A 21669-nucleotide genomic window follows, 5' to 3' on the forward strand; every position below is an offset into this window, starting at 1 on the left:
GGGGCCGCGCGGGAGTATCACCCGCATCACCCGGACGGTCACCCCAGGAAACAATGGAGAAGGGCCTTCGAACCCAACACCGCCGCAGAATGTTTCGGCATTACTAGGGCTACCAGAAGGCGAGACTCCGGCCTCATGGTACGCCAAGAACATCGCCACTATCAACGCAGCGTACCAGTCGCTGATTGCGTAGCAAGCAGTTTTGACGGCAGAGCCGTCCTTGGTGACTCCCCCAAGTCAAGGGGCGCGCCAGATGCCCCCACCGCCTCTCCAAGGCGGGATAAACAGGCCTCCCCCTACCAGACGTTTGAGCGTACACGACACGCGCGACACAAGAGGGGAAACGGATAGTTATTACGACTATCCGTCAACCCTTCAACGAGGCCCTGTTCACAGCCGGCTCACGCCGCGCAACATGAACAATGAATGGGAAGAGACAGACCCGAACGATCCAACTTTGGTAGATGACGAGGGTTCGTCAGTCTTTAACCGCTTGCCGAAAAACCACGAGTACTTCAAGCCGAGACAGCACATCGGGTACACAGAAGAAGCTGAGAGAGATTTCCGCTTGGCATACAGACCAGCGGAAGCTGCGGAACATTCCAAGTTCATCCCGAAAATCGCACTCGCGCCGCTTTCACGAGAAAAGTTACCTCCGACTGTCGGAAAGTTCAACGGATTGACTGATCCCGATGATCACGTCAGAACATTCACAAGTGTAGGCTGCATGGGAGGTTGGAACATGCCTATGTGGTGTCACTTGTTTATTCAAACTCTTACCGGGGCTGCTCGCGCCTGGTTCGACAGCCCCCCGCCAGGAAAGATTAAATCTTGGGTAGATTTCAAGACGCAGTTTTTGAGCTACTTCAGCCAACAACGACGCTACCAGCGTGACACAGCTGAAGTAGAAGGTATCTGGCGAAGAGATGGTGAAGGTCTGGAGGACTTCATCACCCGTTTTAACAAGGAATGTTTGGAGATAGGCGGCGTCAGTGAACAACTCATGCGTTGTCATTTCAAGAAAGCCATCCGCTGTGATAGTCTCATAAGAACTATCACAGGCAAAGATGGAATGCCAAAGGAGTGGGATAAACTCATGGAGGCTGCAAAGATCGTCGCGCAAACCGAGGAATCACTCGCTGGCAACAAGAGTTATTATTCCGAAGATCGATTCTCCAGAGGAAACACGCGCGACAACAACAAGCGCAACAAATACAAGAGTAACGATTGGAAGTCTGGGAGATCAAGAGGCCACGACGAAAGGCCGCGCTACAGGGAAGACGCGCGTGAAACAATTGACCGAATCGGTTACAAGAAAGCAGTCAAAGATGACAATCGTGACAAGCACTGGACTCCGCTCACAAAAACGCCAAAAGAAGTATTGATGACGGAGAATCACGATTTCAAAGCTCCCAGGCCTATGACAAACAAGAAGGGGCAAGACCCCAACTTGTACTGCGATTTTCATAAAGACTCAGGGCACTTGACCGACGACTGTTATAGTTTGCGCCAAGAAATCGAGAGAGCGCTTAAAAGCGGTAAACTAAGCCATTTGGTGAAGAACGTGCGCAAAGAAACTCGTCAGCTCCAGCGCCACGATGAAGGGAACCACAAGAAAGTCCGACGCCTAGAGACTCACATGGTCAACGGACCTAGATATAGCGCGAAAGAGAAAGGCAAGCGCCCCTACGAGCCTTCTTGGCAAGAGCAACAGGTCATTTTCCTGGTAGTGCGCGGCGGTCCTCGTGCCACGCGACCCGTCGTCATTACCGGTATCATCGGCCATTATGAAACGGAGTACATATTCATTGATCCGGGAAGTACAACTGACATCATTTACGACCAGTTTTTAACCAACTTGATGAAGAAGATAAAGCGAGACTCGAGCCAGTCGATTATCCCTTGTCCGGATTTTGCAACGAGATGGTTTTCCCACTCGGTCAGATCAGTTTCCCCGTCACGCTTTCTGACGGGAAACATTCAAGAACAACAAATGTGAATTTCATGGTGATGCCAGTGAAATCAAGGCATGATGTGTTAATTGGGAGGGAGACCCAGGGCGAGCTGAACATGGTGACTTCAACGCCCCACTCTTCGATAGGGTTCCCAACCAAAACGGGAGTAGCAATCATCTATGCCAAAAAGGAAGTGATGTCAACTGAAGAAGTGCACCCAGCAAAAGCGGCGAAGGTTTCCACGACCGAGCCCGAAAAATGGGTTTTAAACCGCAAATACCCAGAGCAAACAGTGACAATTGGCCACGCCATTTCGTCAGACATCCGAACGCGTTTAAAGCAATTGTTGTTCCGAAATATGGATATATTTGCCTGGACCTCGGCAGACATGACCTGTGTCCCGCGCAACATAACCGAACATTGCTTAAACACTTACCCCTCTGTTGAACCAAAGGTCCAAAGAAGGCGCAGCTTGGGAGCAGACAAAACGAAAGCAATGAATGAGCAAGTATGCGAGTTGCTCAAGGCTGGGATCTTGCGGGAGGTACAATATCAGAGTTGGGTTGCGAACCCGGTGATGGTTGAAAAGTCAAACGGCGGATGGCGAATGTGCGTAGACTATACCGATCTCAACAAGGCATGCCCAAAAGATTGCTATTCCTTGCCTGAGATCGACAAAAAGATAGACTCTCTCGCGCCATATAGATGGAAGTGCTTTTTGGATTGCTACAAGGGTTATCATCAAGTTCAGATGAAACTCGAAGATGAAGACAAGACAGCCTTTAGAACTGATCTTGGAATCTTTTGCTACACAAAGATGCCTTTCGGCCTGAAAAATGCTGGCGCAACATACCAACGCTTGATGGACAAGACCTTCGCAGGGGACATCGGAAAGCATATTGAAGTTTACATCGATGATCTAGTGGTTAAAAGTCCCGAAGAGGACCAAATGTTGAAAGACATCGAAAAAACGTTCAATTCATTGCGCAGTGTAAATATGAAGCTGAATCCAGCCAAGTGCTCTTTTGGCATGGAAGAAGGGAAGTTTCTAGGTTTCATTGTGACAAACGGCGGTTTTAAAGTGAATCCAGAGAAAGTACAGGCCATAGAGCGAATGCCCTCACTGCGAACCATCAAAGAGATGCAACGACTGGCCGGCCGACTGGCCGCGCTTAATCGTTTTCTCTCCAATCACGCCGCGAAGTCGTACCCCTTTATTAGCACGTTGCGCAACTGCGTGAAGAAACAAGAATTCAAATGGACCCCGGAGGCGGAGGCGGCTTTCCAGCAAATGAAAGAGTGTCTGATTGAACTCCCTACCCTGACTGCACCGTTCGAAAAAGAACCACTCGTACTGTACTTATCTTCTTCAGATAAGGCAGTAGGGTCAGTATTATTGGTGGAGAGAAACGGAGTTCAAACTCCAATTTATTACGTCAGCAGGGTACTCACTGACCCAGACACAAGATATTCCACGATGGAAAAATTGGTTCTCGCGCTGCTACACGCCTCTCGAAGGCTGCGCAGATATTTTACAGGCCATGTGATAACCGTGCTTACCAACTTCCACATCGGCACAATATTGCAAAAGCCAGAGACATCAGGCCGGTTGGCAAAATGGGCCATTGAGCTGGGGGGCCATAACATCTTGTACAGACCGCGCCCAGCCATTAAGGGCCAGGTCCTTGCCGACTTCATCACTGAAGTGCCGGCCGATAAAATCAAAGAATGTGAGCTGGTAGAGACTCCTGAAAAAGACGTGACTGATGAGACTTGGATGCTTTACACTGATGGGGCCTCAAACGAAGACGGCGCGGGAGCAGGATTGCGCCTAGTGAGTCCTGAGAATCATGAATTTACTTACGCCATCAAGTTGGACTTTAAAAACACCAACAACAAGGCAGAGTACGAAGCATTCCTGGCAGGTTTACGCCTCGCCATCAAAATGGGAGCCAAAAGTTTACGAGCACACGTGGACTCACTCCTGATAGCCAGCCAAGTCAATGGTATATACGATGCAAAGGGTGAAGTCATGGCCCTGTATCTGGAACAGGCAAAAGAATTGCTTCAACAATTCAAGTCTCACAAGGTTATCCACATTAATCGCTCTGAAAACAAGCCAGCTGATGCCTTGAGCAAGCTTGCTTCGACTTCTTTTCAACACCTTGCAAAAGATGTAAGAATAGAAGTACTCAAGAATCCATCAGTATTATTGCGACAATTGAACGTGATCGAGATGGGGCAACCATCCTGGATGACCCCTATAATCCAATATTTGCAAGAAGGGATACTCCCTGAAAACAAAGCGGAGGCAAGGAAGATTCAAAACAAGGCCCTGCACTATGAAATGAATGGCGGTATTCTGTACCGAAAGTCCTTCTTGGGACCACTACTGCGTTGTGTGGACCCCCAAGACGCGAACTACTTGATCAGGGAGATCCACGAAGGGATATGCGGCATCCATTCAGGACCACGCATGGTTGTCGCGAAGATCATGAGCGCCGGATACTACTGGCCAGGGATGCATGTCGATGCCCTGAAGGAGATCCGCAAATGCAACTCCTGTCAGCAACATTCTCCAAAAACCCTGCGCCCCAAGAACGACCTTATCCCTGTATCTACTGCATGGCCTTTCCAGCAGTGGGGAATCGACATGGTGGGACCCTTCCCAGAGGCTCCTGGCGCCGTCAAATTCATAATAGTGGCCGTCGATTACTTCACAAAATGGGTGGAGGCCAAAGCTCTCGCGTCAACCACAGCTATGATGGTGCGCAAGTTCATTTGGGAACACATCATATGCAGATTTGGCCTCCCGCTCAAGATTGTAACCGATAATGGCACCAACTTTGCGTCAGAAGACCTCCAGAATTGGATGAAGGAGATGAAAATCGAACACACTTTCACATCCGTTGCGCACCCTCAAGGCAACGGACAGGTGGAAAGTGTGAACAAGTGCATTGTCGAGGGGATAAAGGCCCGACTGGGCACAAGGCGAAGAGGTTGGGTAGACGAGCTCCCGAGCATCTTGTGGGCTCATCGAACCATGCAAAAACTAGTACCGGCGAAACCCCTTTTAGCTTAGTCTATGGCTCAGAAGCGGTTATCCCGGCGGAAGTTGGCCTACCCTCCCCGCGCTTGACGGCGGTCAACACAATCGACAATGAAGCAGAGAGACGTCTTGACTTGGACCTGTTGGAAGAAAGGCGCGAAATCGCGCGAATCAGAGAAGCCAAGTACAAGACACAACTGGAAAGATACTACAACACAAGAGTCCGCATTTGTACCTTCACTCCAGGAGAGTACGTCTTCCGAGATAATGAAGCGTCAAATGCAGAACGCCCAGGGAAACTAGCACCCAAATGGGAAGGCCCATACTTGATCCACGAGGTGCTAGGCAAAGGGGCTTACAAGTTACGCACCTTAGATGGTCACATCTTACCCCGAACGTGGAATGCCAACAACTGCGCAAATGCTATATGTGATTTTACTCCGGCCTTGAGCCTTCGAGCGCCAGTATCGACCACGCGCCCTTTTGTACTTTCCTATGTTGGCTATACGCCCTTTGACAATTAATGTATGTTGGCCTAAGCGCCCGTTTCCAAAGCAATGAAAGCATACGACATGTTCTCTATTATATCTTTCGTTACAAATGCATGTTAAACTTCTGATTAGCACGAAAACACTCCAGCAACTTAGAAATTCTCAAACAAGAACGCCTCCAAGGTCCTCCGCGAACAAAGCGCGAGACCGGGCAGTTCCACTCTCTCAAGAGACTTCCATTTATTCGAGCTAATTTAACCTAAGTTTCTAACAACAGTGCAATAATTGTAACGGAAAGAATAGGCAAAATTCATTCCATATAAACAAGCGCGGCAACGCAACATTGTACATTCAAAGAAAGCAAAAAATTACAAGGCACAAAGCCTAATCGACAAAACCTATTCGAGTGCATGTTGATCACCATCACCATCACCATCATCATTGTTACCACCATCATCATCATCATCATCGTCATCATTTCCACCATCATCACCAGCTGGTTCCTCTTCATCTGATAACTCAACAGTCACCGGTGGATCGAGAATGGCCTTGAGACGCTGACACCAGTCATCCTTCTTTAAAGCCTCTACTACCAAGTCTATCACAGGCAAGGAGAGGTTATCATAAGCACTCTCAGCACGCGTCAACTCGACGTTAGCCTGGTCAGTAACCGAGCAATGGCTCACATCAAACTCTTGTCCAAACACCTCCTCAACGTGTTGAGCACATTCCAGATACCCTCCTCGATAACCTACCGCGCGCGCAGCATCTGTCAGTGCAGCAACAGCGCGATCTAGCTCCCCAGCGTTGAGGATAGAGTTGGCAACCTAGAACGAAAACAGGATATAAAAGACAACTCCTCGCGAAATTAAGCTTACAAAAAAAAGGATATAAAAGACAAACTTACCAGCACTACTCCGCGACCGCGCATCCATTCGGCCTCAGAAACAAGCGTATCAACGATTCCTTGGGCCTCTGAGTAGTTGGTCTGCGCTACATTAAGAGCGGCGGCACTGACAGCACGCGCCTCTTCAGCAGTGGCAGCCTTAACTCTTTCTGCTTCGAGGTCGATTTCTAAGGACTCGCACCTATCAATCTGGTCATTCAGGCGCCTCCTAAGCTCAGCAATCTCGACGTCCTTGGCCTGCAGATCCTTATCTTTGCCAGACAATTGCATCTTCACGCCAGCCAACTCAACCTAAAAAGTAAGGAAAGACTTAGGCTATTTTGCAAACAGCATAAAAAGGAAATAAGTTTCACAAACCTCAATCTGCTGCTTGGCAACTTGTGCAGCCTGCGCATCCTCAACCCTAGCAGTAAGCTCAGCAATTTTAGCTTCAAGCTCAACAATCTTGTTCCGAGCCGTGAAGGCGCGCTCATTATCCTTCTCGCATATACGCTTGAACTCGGCCTTCTCCTTGGCCAGTTGTTGTTCAGCAGCTTGAAGTTTATTCTTAAGGCCCTCGCGCCCCCATTCCTCTGCCTTTTTATCCGCATCAAACTTGGCCTTCTCCTCATCGAAGGCAGCTTTGGACTTCTCAAAGTCGGTGATACGTTTCAGCATCCGCTCGTAGTAACCCTCCCAATCCGCCCGCTCCCTAACCATCGTTCGCCACTCACGAACTATCTGATGATTAGCGGCGCGAGCATTGGCTTCCCCAAGCACGTAAGTTCGGTACAACATTTCATGGGTCTTCGCCCTCTGCCGGTTAACCTCGCCAGGAGTAAAAGAGTTTCAGAACCAATCGCAGCAAGGACCGAATTCCTGAAAAGTGTCCCTTTGCTTCAAACCCCAGGGAGCTTGATGAGGAGCGCTACCACGTTCTTCCTCGGTGTAACTCTTATAATAAATATCACCGACGGTGTCCTTCGCCCCAATGACATTTGGGTTGTAGCCCCCAGCCCCACCAGAGCTCGCGCCACTGGAAACATACCGACCCGACCCCTTGGAAGTGACTATCTTCGAACGATCATGGGCCTCAGCATGCGCGGGGTGGGTAGGTCTGGTGACTTCAGGCTCTTGCCTCCTCTCAGGACCCTTAAGGATTTCAAACTCCGGAACATCGACAGGCTTTTCCACAGCCTTCTTCTGTTCCCTCTCCTTCTCCAACTCCGAGGCCCTCTTCTTCCTCGCCTCTTCGGCTCTCTTCTCCTCCTCAGCCTTCTTTCTCTTATCTTCCTCAGCTTTCCTTTTTTTCTCTTCCTCCACCTTCTTCTGGCGCTCCTCAGCCTTTCTCTGCGCCTCAACAGCCTTCGCCGCATCTTTCTCAGCAACATTCTTCTCTTTAGCAGACTCGCCAGCAATAGTCTGAGAAGATTTGACGGTGATCTTCGGCCTCTTTGACTCTGGCTCAGTAAACTTAACCCCCTTCTCCGGGGTTTTCTTCTTGATCTCTGCAGAGAACAAGTAATTTAGCAAGGAAAATAACTAAGGGAGAGAAATCAAAAGCTTACCAGGAGAAAATTTATATAAAGATCGAAGGTTCCTCGTTTTCCCAACCGCGGGAATCGCACCAGTTAGCGGCGCAGCAGCCACACCAGCTGTGGTCTCGCTCCTAACTCTTTTTCTGCTGACCAACTGTACAGCAGCCTCCTCTTCTTCTTCAGCTTCTTCTTCATGAACGGAAGGGGTCGCGCCAACATCAGGGTTACGAGAACCCGCGCTTCCAGAGCTCCGTGAACTACCCGCTCCAGCCTTCGTCTCAGCTGTGCGCGATAAGCCTTTAAATGAATCACTAATTATCATATAATCGTCTAAGTCACTTTGTCGAAGGCGAAGAGTACCTTTACCAGCAACAGCGGTTGCGCGACTACTACCAGCACCCTTACTGGTTACCTCGGGATCCACGTTAATTACCTTCTTCTTCTTCAAGGGTTTCTTCTTCTTCTCTTCTGGGTCAATCCCCAGGTCGCGCAACACATCTGCAAAGATGTTAGACCATGAACTTAGCTCGCCGTTTGAAGACCCTACAGACTCCTCGCTGGAAAGATAGAAAACCTCTTTCCCAGCAGAAGTCACAGAGCGCAAAGGACGAGGTTTAGGGAATTGCGCACCTTCAGTCGTGGTAGGCGGCGAGGCGAAGGCACCAGCAACCGGATACATAAAATTGCCCCTAATTTGCACATACCAGCTTTCCTCATCCTCGCGCAGTGGGCGCACGCCCATAGATCCAGTAAAAGTAGCGAAAGCAGCTTGATATAGTTGCGCCTCTACACGTCAAAATACATTAAGTAAGATAAAACAAAAACATGAAACAAAGAAAAGAAGGAAATTACTGACCTTGATCGCCAATCTTCAAGACAGGCACCTCTTTGCTGTCTGGTGACCACTGGTCACTCATCCGCGCGACCACCAACACATTTTCCCCAAATACCCGATTCGGGGTAGGGGTTAATTGTTGATACCACAGTGCTTGCTTGGGGATTGGAAGATCCTCCTTCAACACGGGCTCAGTCCAGTCTCTGAAGGGCATGGCAATCGGAAGCACCTCTTCTCGAATAAAGAAGAACTTGGGTTTCCAATCGTGAAAACTCTTGGGTGGGTTTAACAAAATCTTCTTTGCAGCACCACGGCTGGCAAAGGAAAAGAAGCCCATCGTCTGTTGAAGTTGGTAGAAAGCCCGGAACTTCTCGACGGTCGGCTCGATGCCATGGGCTCGGCATAAAAACTCAAAATAACGAACCCTAACCATTCCAGGAGGGCTCATCTGAGAAAGGTGAAAGTTGTAGTGGTGCAATATATGCCCCATGAAGTTCGTTGCTGGTAACCTAAAGTTACCTTGAAGGAAAAAGTCTTCAAATAGTGTAATGTAACCCGGCGGTGCGTCGGCGGCAGTCTGGCCCTGAGCCGGGTACCGAGCATCCCACTCCGGTGGAAACCGGAAACTCCTCACAATCTGTTCGAAGAGTCCAAGATCCCACTGGAGAACCGGAACAGGACCCTCCTCTGTAGAAACACCCTCCTGATGCTCCTCAGTCATCGTGATGAAAGTTGCAAGTTTCTGAAGAAAACTTGAAGATTTGAAGAATCACTTTGAAGATGTGAAGAAAATCTTGAAGATTCAAAGAGAAATAACGATAAAAAGTTAGAAAGCAAAGAAGAGAAGTGAGAACTTCTCACACCTCTTCGGGTATATATACCCATCGCATTTAATGCGATGGGTAAACGTGCCGGGTTCACCGCTAAGCTAACCAACGAGAGGCTGCCACGTCACACGGAAAAGCAGGGGTGACGGTTACCACGCGCGCGTGGGCCTCACTCTCCTGACACGAAGTGCAACCGTCGCTGTCGACATGATGACATCCGTGCCAGGGGTCAACTCAGACGTCGCAATCAGCGACTTATCTCACCAACTTGCCAGAGTTCAAATTTCAAAGTTTTTCCCGCCATAAAATTACAATTAGCTTCATGCAAAAGCTATCAAGGGCGCGCAAGTTAACAACACCTTAGTAACACTTCGCGTCGCGCCACACCAACCAAAAGCAAGACACATTCCCTTCAACTTTTATTTTTTCTAAGTCCAGAGCTCCAACCACTTGCGTCGCGCATGGTGCAGCACTGGACTGGGGGGACTTGAAGGGGTATGGTCCCAAAAAGCCGCGCAAACCTCCATTAAGGTTGCGCGTGGGACTATACTCCTTATCTTAATAAACTTCTTATCAAGAGTCTCGCGCGAGATACACCACTTTCTGCTCTACGTCGCGCGATGTCCCGCCCACAAGAAGTTCTGATATCAACAATTAGCATACTAAAAGAGCACATGGTCATACTAACCCGCGCGAGGTTAGTTAGATGCTCAATAGGAACCGCATAGGAGGGCAGCGTAAGGCTACCTCCAGTGGTACACAAGGTACAAGTGGCAGTGAAGAGAGCCAATGAGCGTCCAGCAGGCTCTGGTCAATCGTGCGCCACGATCGTCTGACGAGAAGTACGTAAGGACGCCTACGTGGCACCAATCAGGGGACGGAGACATCTGTCCCACGATCTCCACTTGTCTGCTGATGGCAGAATAGCAGCAGGGCCGACAACAACGACACGTGGCTCCAATCAAGGTGCGCCAGCACCAAAGAACTTCTAGAAGCCACTAAACGGTCTACACCAGCGAGACAAAGAGCACATCCGTTGTGTTGTCCATTTCCGGCCCAAGGCCCATCAGCCCATATCCTCTTACACCTCTCCGGCTATAAATAGAGACCTCATTCCACAGGTTAAACATTCTACTCCCTCTACTCTCACGCTTAACACTTAATTATCCCCCAAAGCAATCGCTTATTCTCACGCCGGAGCCCGGTTAAGAGGGAAACCCCCACATTCCCCTCTTAACGAGTAACGGTGTTCTGTTTTGCAGGATTGAACCTCAAGTCGGAGCTCAAATATTCATAACAAGATTAACCACTATGGTAGAAACATAAACCAAACTAATTAGTCCCTTAATTAGTTCAGTGTTTCTTCAGAGAATGGTTAATAGAGTATATGTGTTTATTTATTTGTAGGAGACACAAATTATGTCGAATAATACCAAGTTTGAGGATTAAGTCAGTTTATTCAGTTTGAATAAGGACCATTTAAAACTCAGGACCCATAAGTGCAATGAATCTAGTACTGATTGAACCATTAATTGCTGCTTTTTTAGGTCTGAATCTAGAATTATAAAGAGTCATTTTTTATGTTTGTATGTAGCTTTTAATTTACGTTGTAATTGATTTTGACTTTTGAACTATGCTTTTGTGTTTCCTTTGTTGCTGTACTATAGGGCTAGATACTATCCTGATCCTACTCTTTTCATTACTTTGTTACTCTCTGTTTTAGCCTTTTTCATGTTGGAAAATGAGTGTTCTAAGGGTGGCAGACATTCATGGTTGGTGAATGGAGCATTTGGATGAAGTGAACAAGTGGTTGCAGCAATGAAATCATACCTAGAAGTAGGGTGCAAACGAGCCGAGCAGCTCGCGAGCTACTCGAGATCGGCTCGAGAAAAAGCTCGAAACGAGCCGAGCCTTATCGAGCCCGAGCCGAGCTTGAGCCTTAAAACAAAGCTCGTTTGTTTATCGAGCCCGAGTTCGAGCCTCACATGTGAAGCTCGTTAGGCTCGTCGAGCCTCGAGCCTTAGTGTAAACGAGCCAACTCGAGCCGAGCTTATTTAAACTTGTTTACAAGCCGACCTCGAACCTAAAAATAAGCTTATTTAGTAAACGAGCCCGAGCCCGAGCTTTACTTATCGAGCTCGCAAGCCTAAAAAGTCTATTATTTATATTATTTTTATTTAATATACTAATTAATAGATAATAAACGAGCCGAGCTCGAGCTTGATAAAATACAAACGAGCCGAGCTCGAGCTTTGAAAACAAAGCTCGAATCGAGCCGAGCTCGAGCCCAAGCTCTCATAAGTTAATCGAGCTTGAGCTCGAGCCTGGCCGAGCTCGTGCTCGGCTCGGCTCGACTCGTTTGCACCTCTACCTAGAAGGACTTATGGAGTGTTCCGAACCCTGGTACTCGAGTAACTGGTTCGTTTGAATCTGAAACTGACGGACTTGTTTGGTTTAGATGTTTTTTAATTTTTTTTATAATTTTTAATTTAAAATTTTTTTTTGAAATTTTTTATTTAAAAAAAATAATTTTTTAATTTTTCGATTTTTTTTAACTTTTTATTTTTTAAAAAATTTCTAGATCTTTTTATTGATTTTTAATTTTTTTTATTTATATTTTTAGCCCATTATGCCCAAATCCATCTTGACAAAAACCCATCTTGACCTAAACCCATTTTTTAATAAACTCATCCCAACCCAAACCCATCATAACCCACTGCCCAAACCTTCACGACCCACCCATTTTGCCACCCCTAGTTTTTATGTTCCCACTTGTGTATCATGTACTAAATGAGATGGATTGTGTTTTTGTTCCATCAAATATTGACTTGTTTGAGAAGCATTGTGGTGTGATGACTCGATACAGCTTGAGACGTCACTTGCTAACCTTTGGAAGCATTTGCAGTAACTTGGTTGATAGGGACACTGTTGAGGAAGCGTTTAAGGTTGTTTGTAGAAAGAGGATACTTGAATAATTACTAATTAGGTAAGCCTCATGTTTACATGCATGCACTTGGTTTTAAACCGAGCTGTGAACACCCCTAACTAATGGTTTTTTTTTTCTCTTCAGATGTGACCAGTTGAAAGTCACGAGGAAGCTTAATTTTGTTTCATATTTAATGCAAACTTTAAGTATATAATGCTAAATCACTAGTTGTCATCTCTAAGTATTTAGAAGTTTTGTTTCCAAAACATGGCTTCTTCGCACCATCCTTTCTAAACCTTTTTCTTATGCTACATTGCTCGATCTTCTTGCATCGCTTTAATGTTGGTGATGATCACTTGACATGTATGGAATGCTCCGCACGAGTAGGTTGAGTAACAGGTCAAAACAAGTCTGGCTAAAACGCGCTATTTTAAGTACATGCCAAAACAGGCCGGCGGGTTGGGTTGACATGCCTTTTTCTCCTTTTTGTATGATTCTTTATAAATAAATGAATATGTTGATCATGATTGCAAAACAATGTTTAATTAACGTAATAATTGTAATCTAAACAAGATGGGAGATGTTAAGATTCATTTTTATAACCGTGAGAATTTGTTAAACAAAGAAGCTCATGCCGTCTAGTTGTAATCTTAAATCAGTTTTGATTTCAAATAGAACTTAGAGGTGTTAAATGTATCAGGATGACAGGTAGAAACAATATGATGCATATATCTATATCTCTATTCATGTTAAAAGACGCCAACTCTAACCTACAAGTGTGTAAAACCATGTCACCCAACGTGACTTTTTAGTGAATGGGTCTGACAAAACGATTAGCTTGCTGAAGTTGACATATTGTAATAAATTTGTAAAAGAGGTGACTTGAGAATGCATTGATCAACTAATTTGTAACTTTTATTTATAATCTTTGTATGTTAAAGAATAAATATTTTTTTATGATCTGATTTATATAGAAATATAAATAAAATTTTCATAGTGTGATTTCCAAACAACTTATTAATTAATTCACAAATGTGAAGTCATACATCATGCTTACCAATTTTGTGAATCAATACCTTCTCACAATAAAAAAAACAATAATAACTCCATTAGCCATTTAGACCAACATGAAAGGAGACTGAGAAGCTTGAAAACTAAGCATACAAATAAAAAAACCGTAAGGGACAGAAGTTAAAATATGACCCAAACCATATGGAGTGTAATTTACTCTTTAGTGAATCAAATTTATATTTATACTAGTGGGAAACCCGCGCGTTGCCGCGGAGTCAACAATTGTAAGGCGCTAACAGTTCATGGATCGGTTGATGAAATGCATTAACTATAAATAGATTAACCCTCTTTATTCCATATATGAAGATGCATTCCTCATTGTTACTCCTATTTGCAGCAAACTGTTATCTAGTTATGATTTTAAGACTCGATTACAAAGATGTGTGTATATTGCTGATGTAATTTTGCTAGAGGCAGTAAAAGCAACTTGGTCAGTCATGGGTCAAAACAGAACCGGGTCAAATGAGCATTTTTTGGTAAGAAACTCATGGTTCAAAACATAAGCGGCATGGTGAGTCATGGGTCAATACGTATGGTTAAATAAACTTTACTAAAAATGAAGTGGGTTAAAATTCCAATGTGACCCATTGGTATCATAGACCCCATACCAGAGAATCTTATTATAAACAAAATGTTATCGAAATGTTTACAATGACGTCATCTATTAATAGTATGAAAAATAGTTTCACTACCTGTTTCATTAACAAAACCATTCGATTTACAAACCAACAAAAAAAAGCAACCGACATCTGAACTTCCAGATAAAAACAAACCAGCATGCTCAACACAATGAACACAAACAACCCACACAAACAAAATTACAAAAAGAGTATCATTGGTCATACATACTTTATATTAGCTCCACCCTTAACCATGTATGCGGTAACATTTTGAGCAACCCACAAAGCAGAAGCAACGGTAGATGAACTAACAGCAGCCAACATATCATTAGACCCCAACCATGACCTCTATTCCAGACCCTATAAACGTCCTGAGACAATCATGATCTGCATCAATCGATTACGACAACAGAACACTTCATGACAAACTAGCATCAAGTTAATAAAGTTGGGCTAGTTGTACACCGCAGCTTCATCATGTTTGGCTAGTGGGTTCATCAAGCCTTTGTTTGGCTAGAGGATTTGGAATTAAATGGGCTGAAGTTTCACTTCAAACCTTTTTGATTGAAATTATGAAAGTCAAAAGTAATAGGTAAGTGTTCGTGTAAATTAATCAGAGCCAACCAGCCCATTTGCACCCACACCAAATTTTAGAATTAATATTTTGATAAAAATTTGATATATTTAAAAACAGAAACAAGGTGACCAACTACTGTTGCAAAGAAAAGTTTAAAGCTTCCACATAACCGTTCCTTTATAAAAAATGATGCACTATCACATTAACGAACCTTACCCATTCCAGTTGGAAAAAATATGAAAAAATAGATTTAAACTTGACTTAGAAACTTAGAAAGATCCTTCTTTTCTGATATAAATTGACCTTTTTTTCTATCTTTTATCATGCTATCAGCTATGGTAGACTTGTATCATTAAAAAGGATTAGCTGAAGTAAATAAAGAAAGTGTTTTTTTTTTTTTTGTTATTGAGCCAAAGTTCTGTGATTTTAGTAATACGTTCTCATATATACCAAAATGATACAAACACATGACATACCATCCCAATTCAACCATGCAACTTCACTAAGATCTTTGGGCCTGGGGTACTGTTGGCATATGAAAATTATAATACATAAGGAAATTGGGGATTGGAGAGCTTCCACATACGAGCTCTAGAATAGAAAAGTTAATATAATTTGTAATGTAAAAAAAGGGAAAAATGTTTTAAATAGTTAAAAAAAGAATAATGTACCTGAAATGCCATGGTGGTTTGAGAGCTTTGACAAGATTCTGCAGCTCTTGAAGTATGATCAATGTCATCAACATTCAGATGATGCATACCAGAGCGTAAGATTGGTTACCTATCATTCCCATTGGCGGCTGGTATTGCCTTCTAAAACCAAAATAATTGTTTATACATCAGCCATCTATCAATCTTGACCAATTTATTTGACAATGGGTTGATTCAGGTTAGATATCTCTCTTAATGGGTCAAGTAAATCACTTTTATTGATCAAGTGTATTATTTAGAAATGGTAAATATTGTACCATATTGTTTGACCTAACCCATCCAGCTAACCCGTTTTACATAAGAATCAACTTTGGGTGACTCCTGACCCCGACCCATTTGCACTATTTTACATGTTTCCTTTTGACTAAATTCTTCTTATTTTACCCTTCTGACCCATTTGAGATAAAAATAAAATACAATAACCCGAATCGACAGATTCATAAGTAATGGGTCAAATTTGCCACCTGTAATTTAAGCTTAACAATATATTTTAGCCGAATGAGAAAATTAAACAAGAAAAACTTACTCCATTAGCACAATCGTATCATTTTCTTCATCAGTGTATAGATAAGTGTAAGATTTGGCTTCAACAAATATTTCTGCATCAAAGGCCAGAAATCAATGTAAACACTCTCCATGTTCAAATCAAACCAGAAAGTGAAAATACATACTGGCAAAATAGGCAGGTCGAGTCGGGTGGTGGGTGAAAACGGGTTCAGGTCGGAACGGGTCGTTTCTTTGAGTTGGAACAAGTTCAGGTCAGAATGGGTTTTGTCGAAACGGATCCAGGTCGGAATGGGTTTCGGGTTGGGTTGGTTTTAAAAAAGGGGTTTTTTGTTAAAATGCTTGCAAAGTTTACATATTTTCACCAGGATTATCCATTTCAAAATTCGGCCTTTCAATTGAATCAAACTTTACACTTAGCTTTTCAATTTTTTTCAAATAGTTCTTTGATTCAGGTTTCCTGTATGAAAACCAAACAGGTTATTTCAAGCTCACTTATATTGACCATACTGTCATGTTTTTATGAGATTGTTAAATTTTAGATCTTTTATTTAGTAGATACAACGATAGTTCCTTAATAGTTAAAAGTCCATGCACCAGCTAAAGAGAATGAATGAAAATATTTTAACATTTTTTTTCTGATTATAACATGATTACATACCTAGGATTAGGATTACCCTAAACAACTTTCTGGACAGCTACATGTGGCTCACGGATAGGCTTGACCACCGCCCACTGGATGTTATATCAAGGGTTCTTCTTCAACAATCCAAACTCCTTTAATAACAGATCCTCACACTCACACACCAAATCTAATGTAGCTTTAAGTCGTTGAAATTCTTGCTAGGTGTGTTGAATATCACAGAGTTCAAACTAATTTAGAGTTCAAACTAATTTCCTGTGGCATTATGTTTATCAGCACAGAGCTCACCTAAACTTCAAATTGTCCGATTACAAAGAACACTTATGTTAATTGAATGAGTTCAGTTTAGCAAAACTGATGTAAACAACGTCATTGAATGTGTTGTGCATATCTATTAGAATTAATTGGTTACCTAATGGCGCAATGGTAGTTACGGTACGACCGAAAGCTCCATCGAACAAAGGTTTACGGCAAAGTGTGATGGTGGCTGCGTAGATCACCAGAACTGGAACAGATTAATAATCACACCGTTATAATAATCATAGAAACAAAATAAAAACAAACCAGGTAGGCGATGATTGGTACCTGAATCGTGATCGAAGTACACAATTGATAAAACTCATGGCGGTGGACGGAGGTGTGATGAATTGGTGTGCAGTCTTTACAGGGATATTAGGGTTATGGAGGATTCAGTCGTGATGAAGGTGAAGAGATGAGAGGAAACTGTGATTTGGGTATTAGGGTTATATATTCATTGAGAAACGATTCAATTGTCTAAGAAGTTAATGTACTGTTATTCCATGATCAAATCCCTAAAACAACTCTATGGTGTCTTAAAATTTTAGAAAAGTTGCAGCTTTAGCCCCTTTAAAATGGCTTCTCTTTATTGTACATAATACTTCAAAATTTATACGCAAATAAAATTACTATCTTGTCCATCACTTCTCCTTTTTATAATAGTATAGATTTATATATAACACGAACATCACGAGAGGAATAGTGTGAGGCATGACATTTTCTCATTGATCATGGCATTTTGTATTCTACTTTTAAATTTTCATCTTCGCTAATATACGTGTTTAAGCTCCTGTCACTTACTCATTGGCTATGACAAATTACGAATTTGCCACCGGCTCAAAATTACAGTTTTGTCATCGTTTTAGTTTTTTTTTTCAAAACTATCGTAGTGTTTTATTTTAATTGGTTAACTTGATGTAATTTTCTTTCGTGTCAGGACTCATTGGTCTCGACAAATACCAATTTTACCCATAGTTAAAAGTTACAGTATTGTCATTGTTTTAGTTTACTGCAAAACTATGGTAGTATTTTGTTTTAATTAGTTGACTCAATGTCATTTTTACTGAAACCATGTTATAAGTAGTATGTATAAATAACCGAAACACATGTGTAGATATTACGAAACTGAGAAATATTCATCATAATTCGTTAACCCCCAACGTGGGTGGGCGTAAACTTAGCAAGATAACAAAAACAAAAAAGTATTGTGGTCAATTTGAGAAAATCAAAATAATTAAGAGGGGAAAAGATTTTGCCTGCTCCAATCTCCGTCACTACCGGAGAAGCAAAACCGCTCGGAGGTTCCCGCCGGCGACCGCCACCTTACGACGTCGTACCGCAGAACCTCACAAGACCCTAATCACAAGTAAATATATCTTATCCCTAACTAGGGTTTCATTAAATTTGCACATGATTTACTTTAATCTGGTTTCATTTAAATCCTAACAAATTTAATTTCAAGTGTATGTTGAGTTGAGTTAGTATCCTTTGTAACTTGTTGTTGATCATATCAATTGTAGAATTAATAAAGATTAGTTCTTTAGAGGTAGAAGAAATAATATTCATGTTGTGCACACAAAGTGTTCGATGAAATGCCTCACTGGGATTTGTTTGAATTTACAGGAAATCTCGATATATTGTTCCATTTTATGATCAGTTTTAAAGATGAGTAGGCTCTATGATGGGTGGAATGAGATTTTAAAGATTCAGAAGTTCCGAAGAGCAGTGGGAAAAACTATATTCTTTTCTTTCTCGGCGCTCATTAGCTATGCATACAACTCGAATACGTACGTCTACCGTTAATGATTGCATTTGAAATTTAAGGTTTTATAATCTTCTTTGTTTTCCCTCATTTAATCTTGCAGGACAAGAGCTGGGTTTTCCAGAGGTGATCAATTTTATGCGTCATATCCTGCAGGGAGTGAGCTTTTGACCGATACTACTAAGGTAACTTGTATCATATTGTTCTGGAAAAAAATTTGTTTGTTAATCAGAGTTTTGAAAGCTTTTAGTTTGTGGTTAGTTGTATAAATCTGCACTGGGGAATTGTTTTGAAGTGGAAGAATGGGGCCCGATTGAATGGTCTATAATGGCTAAACATTTCGAGCGTCAAGGGAAATCACCGTATGCATATCATGCTGTAAGTTATCTTGACAGATTGAATATTTTTTTTTCTGTTAAGCTGTCACTCATGCTATATATTGGACATAGTTGTGTGTGTGTGTGTGTGGGGGGGGGGGGGGAGGGGGGGGGGGGATAGTGCACGTTCCTCCCAACCGCCGGAGTGATAACATCAAAAGCTCCTCAAGGAGATAACATCAGACCGAACAAATCATCATCAGATTTTGGTTTTAATTTTTATGTTCTCTTATTACATTAGGTCTGCACATGCAACCAAGATAAACATTTAAATAACACCGTTGTCTAGTAACTAAACTTGGCAAAATGGACGGGTTGGGTCAGCTAGGGGTGTAAACAAGTCGAGCCCGAGCTTGAGCTCATTTAACTTATGAGAGCTCAAGCTCGGCTCGTGAGTAGTTTTTCAAGCTTGAGCTCGGCTCAGGCTTGACTCGTTTGTTATTTATTAGTTAATTTATATGAATTATAATTACTAATTATATATGTTCTAATTATAATTTTTATATTTGACATGACATAAGTTATTTAGTTATTATAGTTTTCTATATAATAATTGTTGTTATATAAATCCCTATATAAAATATAATATAAAATTATGTAAATAAAATAGCAGGACTCATTTAGGCACGCAAGCTGGCTCGAGCTCGATAAGTGAAGCTTGGGCTCAGGCTCATTGATTAAACAAGCTTATTTTTAGGCTCGGGCTCGAGCTAGTTTAAGCTCGGCTTGATTCGAGCTACGAGCGAGCCGATCTCGAGTAGCTCATGAGCAGCTTGGCCTTTTTACACCCCTAGGGTCAACTAAAAGCATTAGCTTTGTTATGGTTGAAATGGGTTATGTTGAAATTAACCTCGGGTTGAAATGGGTTATGATGAAATTAACCTTGGGTTGAAATGGGCCATTTTAGAAAAAAATATATATATGAAAATGGGTTCACCCACTTTTTTTTAAGGTGGCTAGTGGTTACGGTGGGAAAAGTCGGTTGCGGTTGTGGTGATTAGGGGTGCAAACGAGCCGAGCGGCTCGCGGGCTACTCGAGATCGGCTCGAGAAAAAGCTCGAAATGAGCCGAGCTTGAGCCTGAGCCTAAAATAAAGCTCGTTTGTTTATCGAGCCCGAGCTCGAGCCTCGCATATGAAGCTCGTTAGGCTCGTTGAGCCTTATCGAGCCTTAGTGTAAACGAGCCGAGTCGAGCCAAGCTTATTTAAACTTGTTTACAAGCCGACCTCGAACCTAAAAATAAGCTTATTTAGTAAATGAGCCCGAGCTTCACTTATCGAGCTCGCGAGCCTAAAAAGTCTATTATTTATATTATTTTTATTTAATATATCAATTAGTAGATAATAAACGAGCCGAGCCCGAGCTGAGCTCGAGCTTGAGAAAATACCAACGAGCCCAGCTCGAGCCCGAGCTCTCATAAGTTAATTGAGCTCGAGCTCGAGCCTGGTCGAGCTCGGACTCGGCTCGGCTCATTTGCACCCCTAGTGGTGATTGGGGTGGCGGCATGCGGTGTTGGTTCATTTGGACACATTCTTAGTTAGCAAATTTTATGGCAGTGATCCATTTTGACCCATTATATAGTTTGAGTGACCCAAATCAATCCATTTAGTAAACAAAATTACTCAAATCAACCTAACTCTTCAAAAATGGGTCATGATTGTCTGGTGTACATGTACAGTTTACGCATCTGATAAACATGATTGCAGTAACCATTACAGACTGCATAAATAGAATTTTTTACTGATATGTTTTGTGTTTTTACAGCAATACCAGGCTCACATTGCCTCTAATGGACATCTTGATGGAAGTGGATGAATCCAAAATCCAGCATGAGAAGGAGACAAGATTTTGTTAATGTTAGTTGTTCTTTAATTCCAAAGTATATGTTTCTCAACACTCATATTACATGTTGGCATCTTCAAGCAATTTGGACAAACTAACTGATCAATAAAAGCCATAGATCCATTTAGTTTAGTTATGGGGGTGTTTGGGTTTGATCATATAAGCACATATCATTTCTACCTATTTTGTTATAAATAAAAGATTATTTAGAATAGAGCAATTTTATTGATAGAACTTAGTAGTAGTGGTAGTGGTAGTGATAGTGGTAGTGGTCGTGGTGGTGGTTGGTGGTGGTGGGTGGTGGTGGTGGTGGTGGTGGTGGTCGTCGTCGTCGTAGTCGTCGTCGTAGTAGTAGAAATTTAATTTGTCGAAAATCAAGAAAGTGGTTATGTTTTTATGTGTGATATTTTTATAGCACTGACAAAACAAATCACTCCTCTAGCTATTAGATATGCGATTTCAAAAGTTATATGTTACACAACACCATACCGTGTATAAGTTATTTCTTTGTGTATCATCTGTTATTATTATGAAACAATGTAATACTCGGACTGCATTACATATTAGCAAAATTACGTTGAACATGTTGATGATCACACATCCTCGTCTTATGATGAATTAAGAACGTCTATTTGGTGTTATGACCTTAATAATTTGGTGAGTGATTAAGGGGCTGTTTGGCAACTTCTGAATGGTTAAGTGCTGAACCAGTAAGAGGTCTGAATCATTAAGTGATGAACCAGTAAGAGGATTGAACCAT

At 42.6% G+C, this 21669-nt stretch overlaps 1 protein-coding gene and 2 long non-coding RNA genes across 15 annotated transcripts; 2 read left to right on the plus strand and 1 right to left on the minus strand.

Annotated features, from left to right (window-relative positions):
* The first annotated feature begins 12181 nt into the window (after nucleotides 1-12181).
* On the plus strand, nucleotides 12182-12818 carry LOC110896522. The gene is made up of 2 exons (XR_002567962.2): nucleotides 12182-12567; nucleotides 12652-12818. It is a non-coding gene; the product is annotated as an uncharacterized LOC110896522 (long non-coding RNA).
* A 1209-nt stretch (nucleotides 12819-14027) lies between these two features.
* Nucleotides 14028-17402, minus strand: LOC110896521. Of its 13 annotated transcripts, none has more exons than XR_004874600.1 (7): nucleotides 17218-17402; nucleotides 17045-17137; nucleotides 16651-16925; nucleotides 16012-16084; nucleotides 15447-15587; nucleotides 15252-15300; nucleotides 14028-14558 (listed from the first exon to the last, which is right to left on the minus strand). It is a non-coding gene; the product is annotated as an uncharacterized LOC110896521 (long non-coding RNA). The 13 variants fall into 13 exon arrangements; XR_004874599.1 differs by having other exon boundaries at nucleotides 14028-14569; XR_002567961.2 differs by having other exon boundaries at nucleotides 14028-14585.
* Nucleotides 17403-18096: 694 nt separating this feature from the next.
* On the plus strand, nucleotides 18097-21041 carry LOC110894495. Its single transcript, XM_022141718.2, has 5 exons — nucleotides 18097-18295; nucleotides 18553-18716; nucleotides 18795-18876; nucleotides 18953-19069; nucleotides 20832-21041. The coding sequence occupies exons 2-5, from the start codon at nucleotides 18595-18597 to the stop codon at nucleotides 20880-20882; spliced, it is 372 nt and encodes a 123-aa protein (XP_021997410.1). The 5' UTR covers nucleotides 18097-18295; nucleotides 18553-18594; the 3' UTR covers nucleotides 20883-21041.
* Nucleotides 21042-21669: the final 628 nt, after the last annotated feature.

Source organism: Helianthus annuus, chromosome 12, assembly GCF_002127325.2.
Source record: "Helianthus annuus cultivar XRQ/B chromosome 12, HanXRQr2.0-SUNRISE, whole genome shotgun sequence".
Lineage (NCBI taxonomy): Eukaryota > Viridiplantae > Streptophyta > Magnoliopsida > Asterales > Asteraceae > Helianthus > Helianthus annuus.

Excerpts from the sequence above, each read along its gene's own strand:
- LOC110894495 (XM_022141718.2), top strand. The coding sequence starts at position 18,595 with ATGAGTAGGCTCTATGATGGGTGGAATGAGATTTTAAAGATTCAGAAG. Across the intron at positions 18,877-18,952 it reads TTTTGACCGATACTACTAAG|TTGTATAAATCTGCACTGGG; the intron begins GTAACTTGTATC and ends GTTTGTGGTTAG. Across the intron at positions 19,070-20,831 it reads CACCGTATGCATATCATGCT|CAATACCAGGCTCACATTGC; the intron begins GTAAGTTATCTT and ends GTGTTTTTACAG.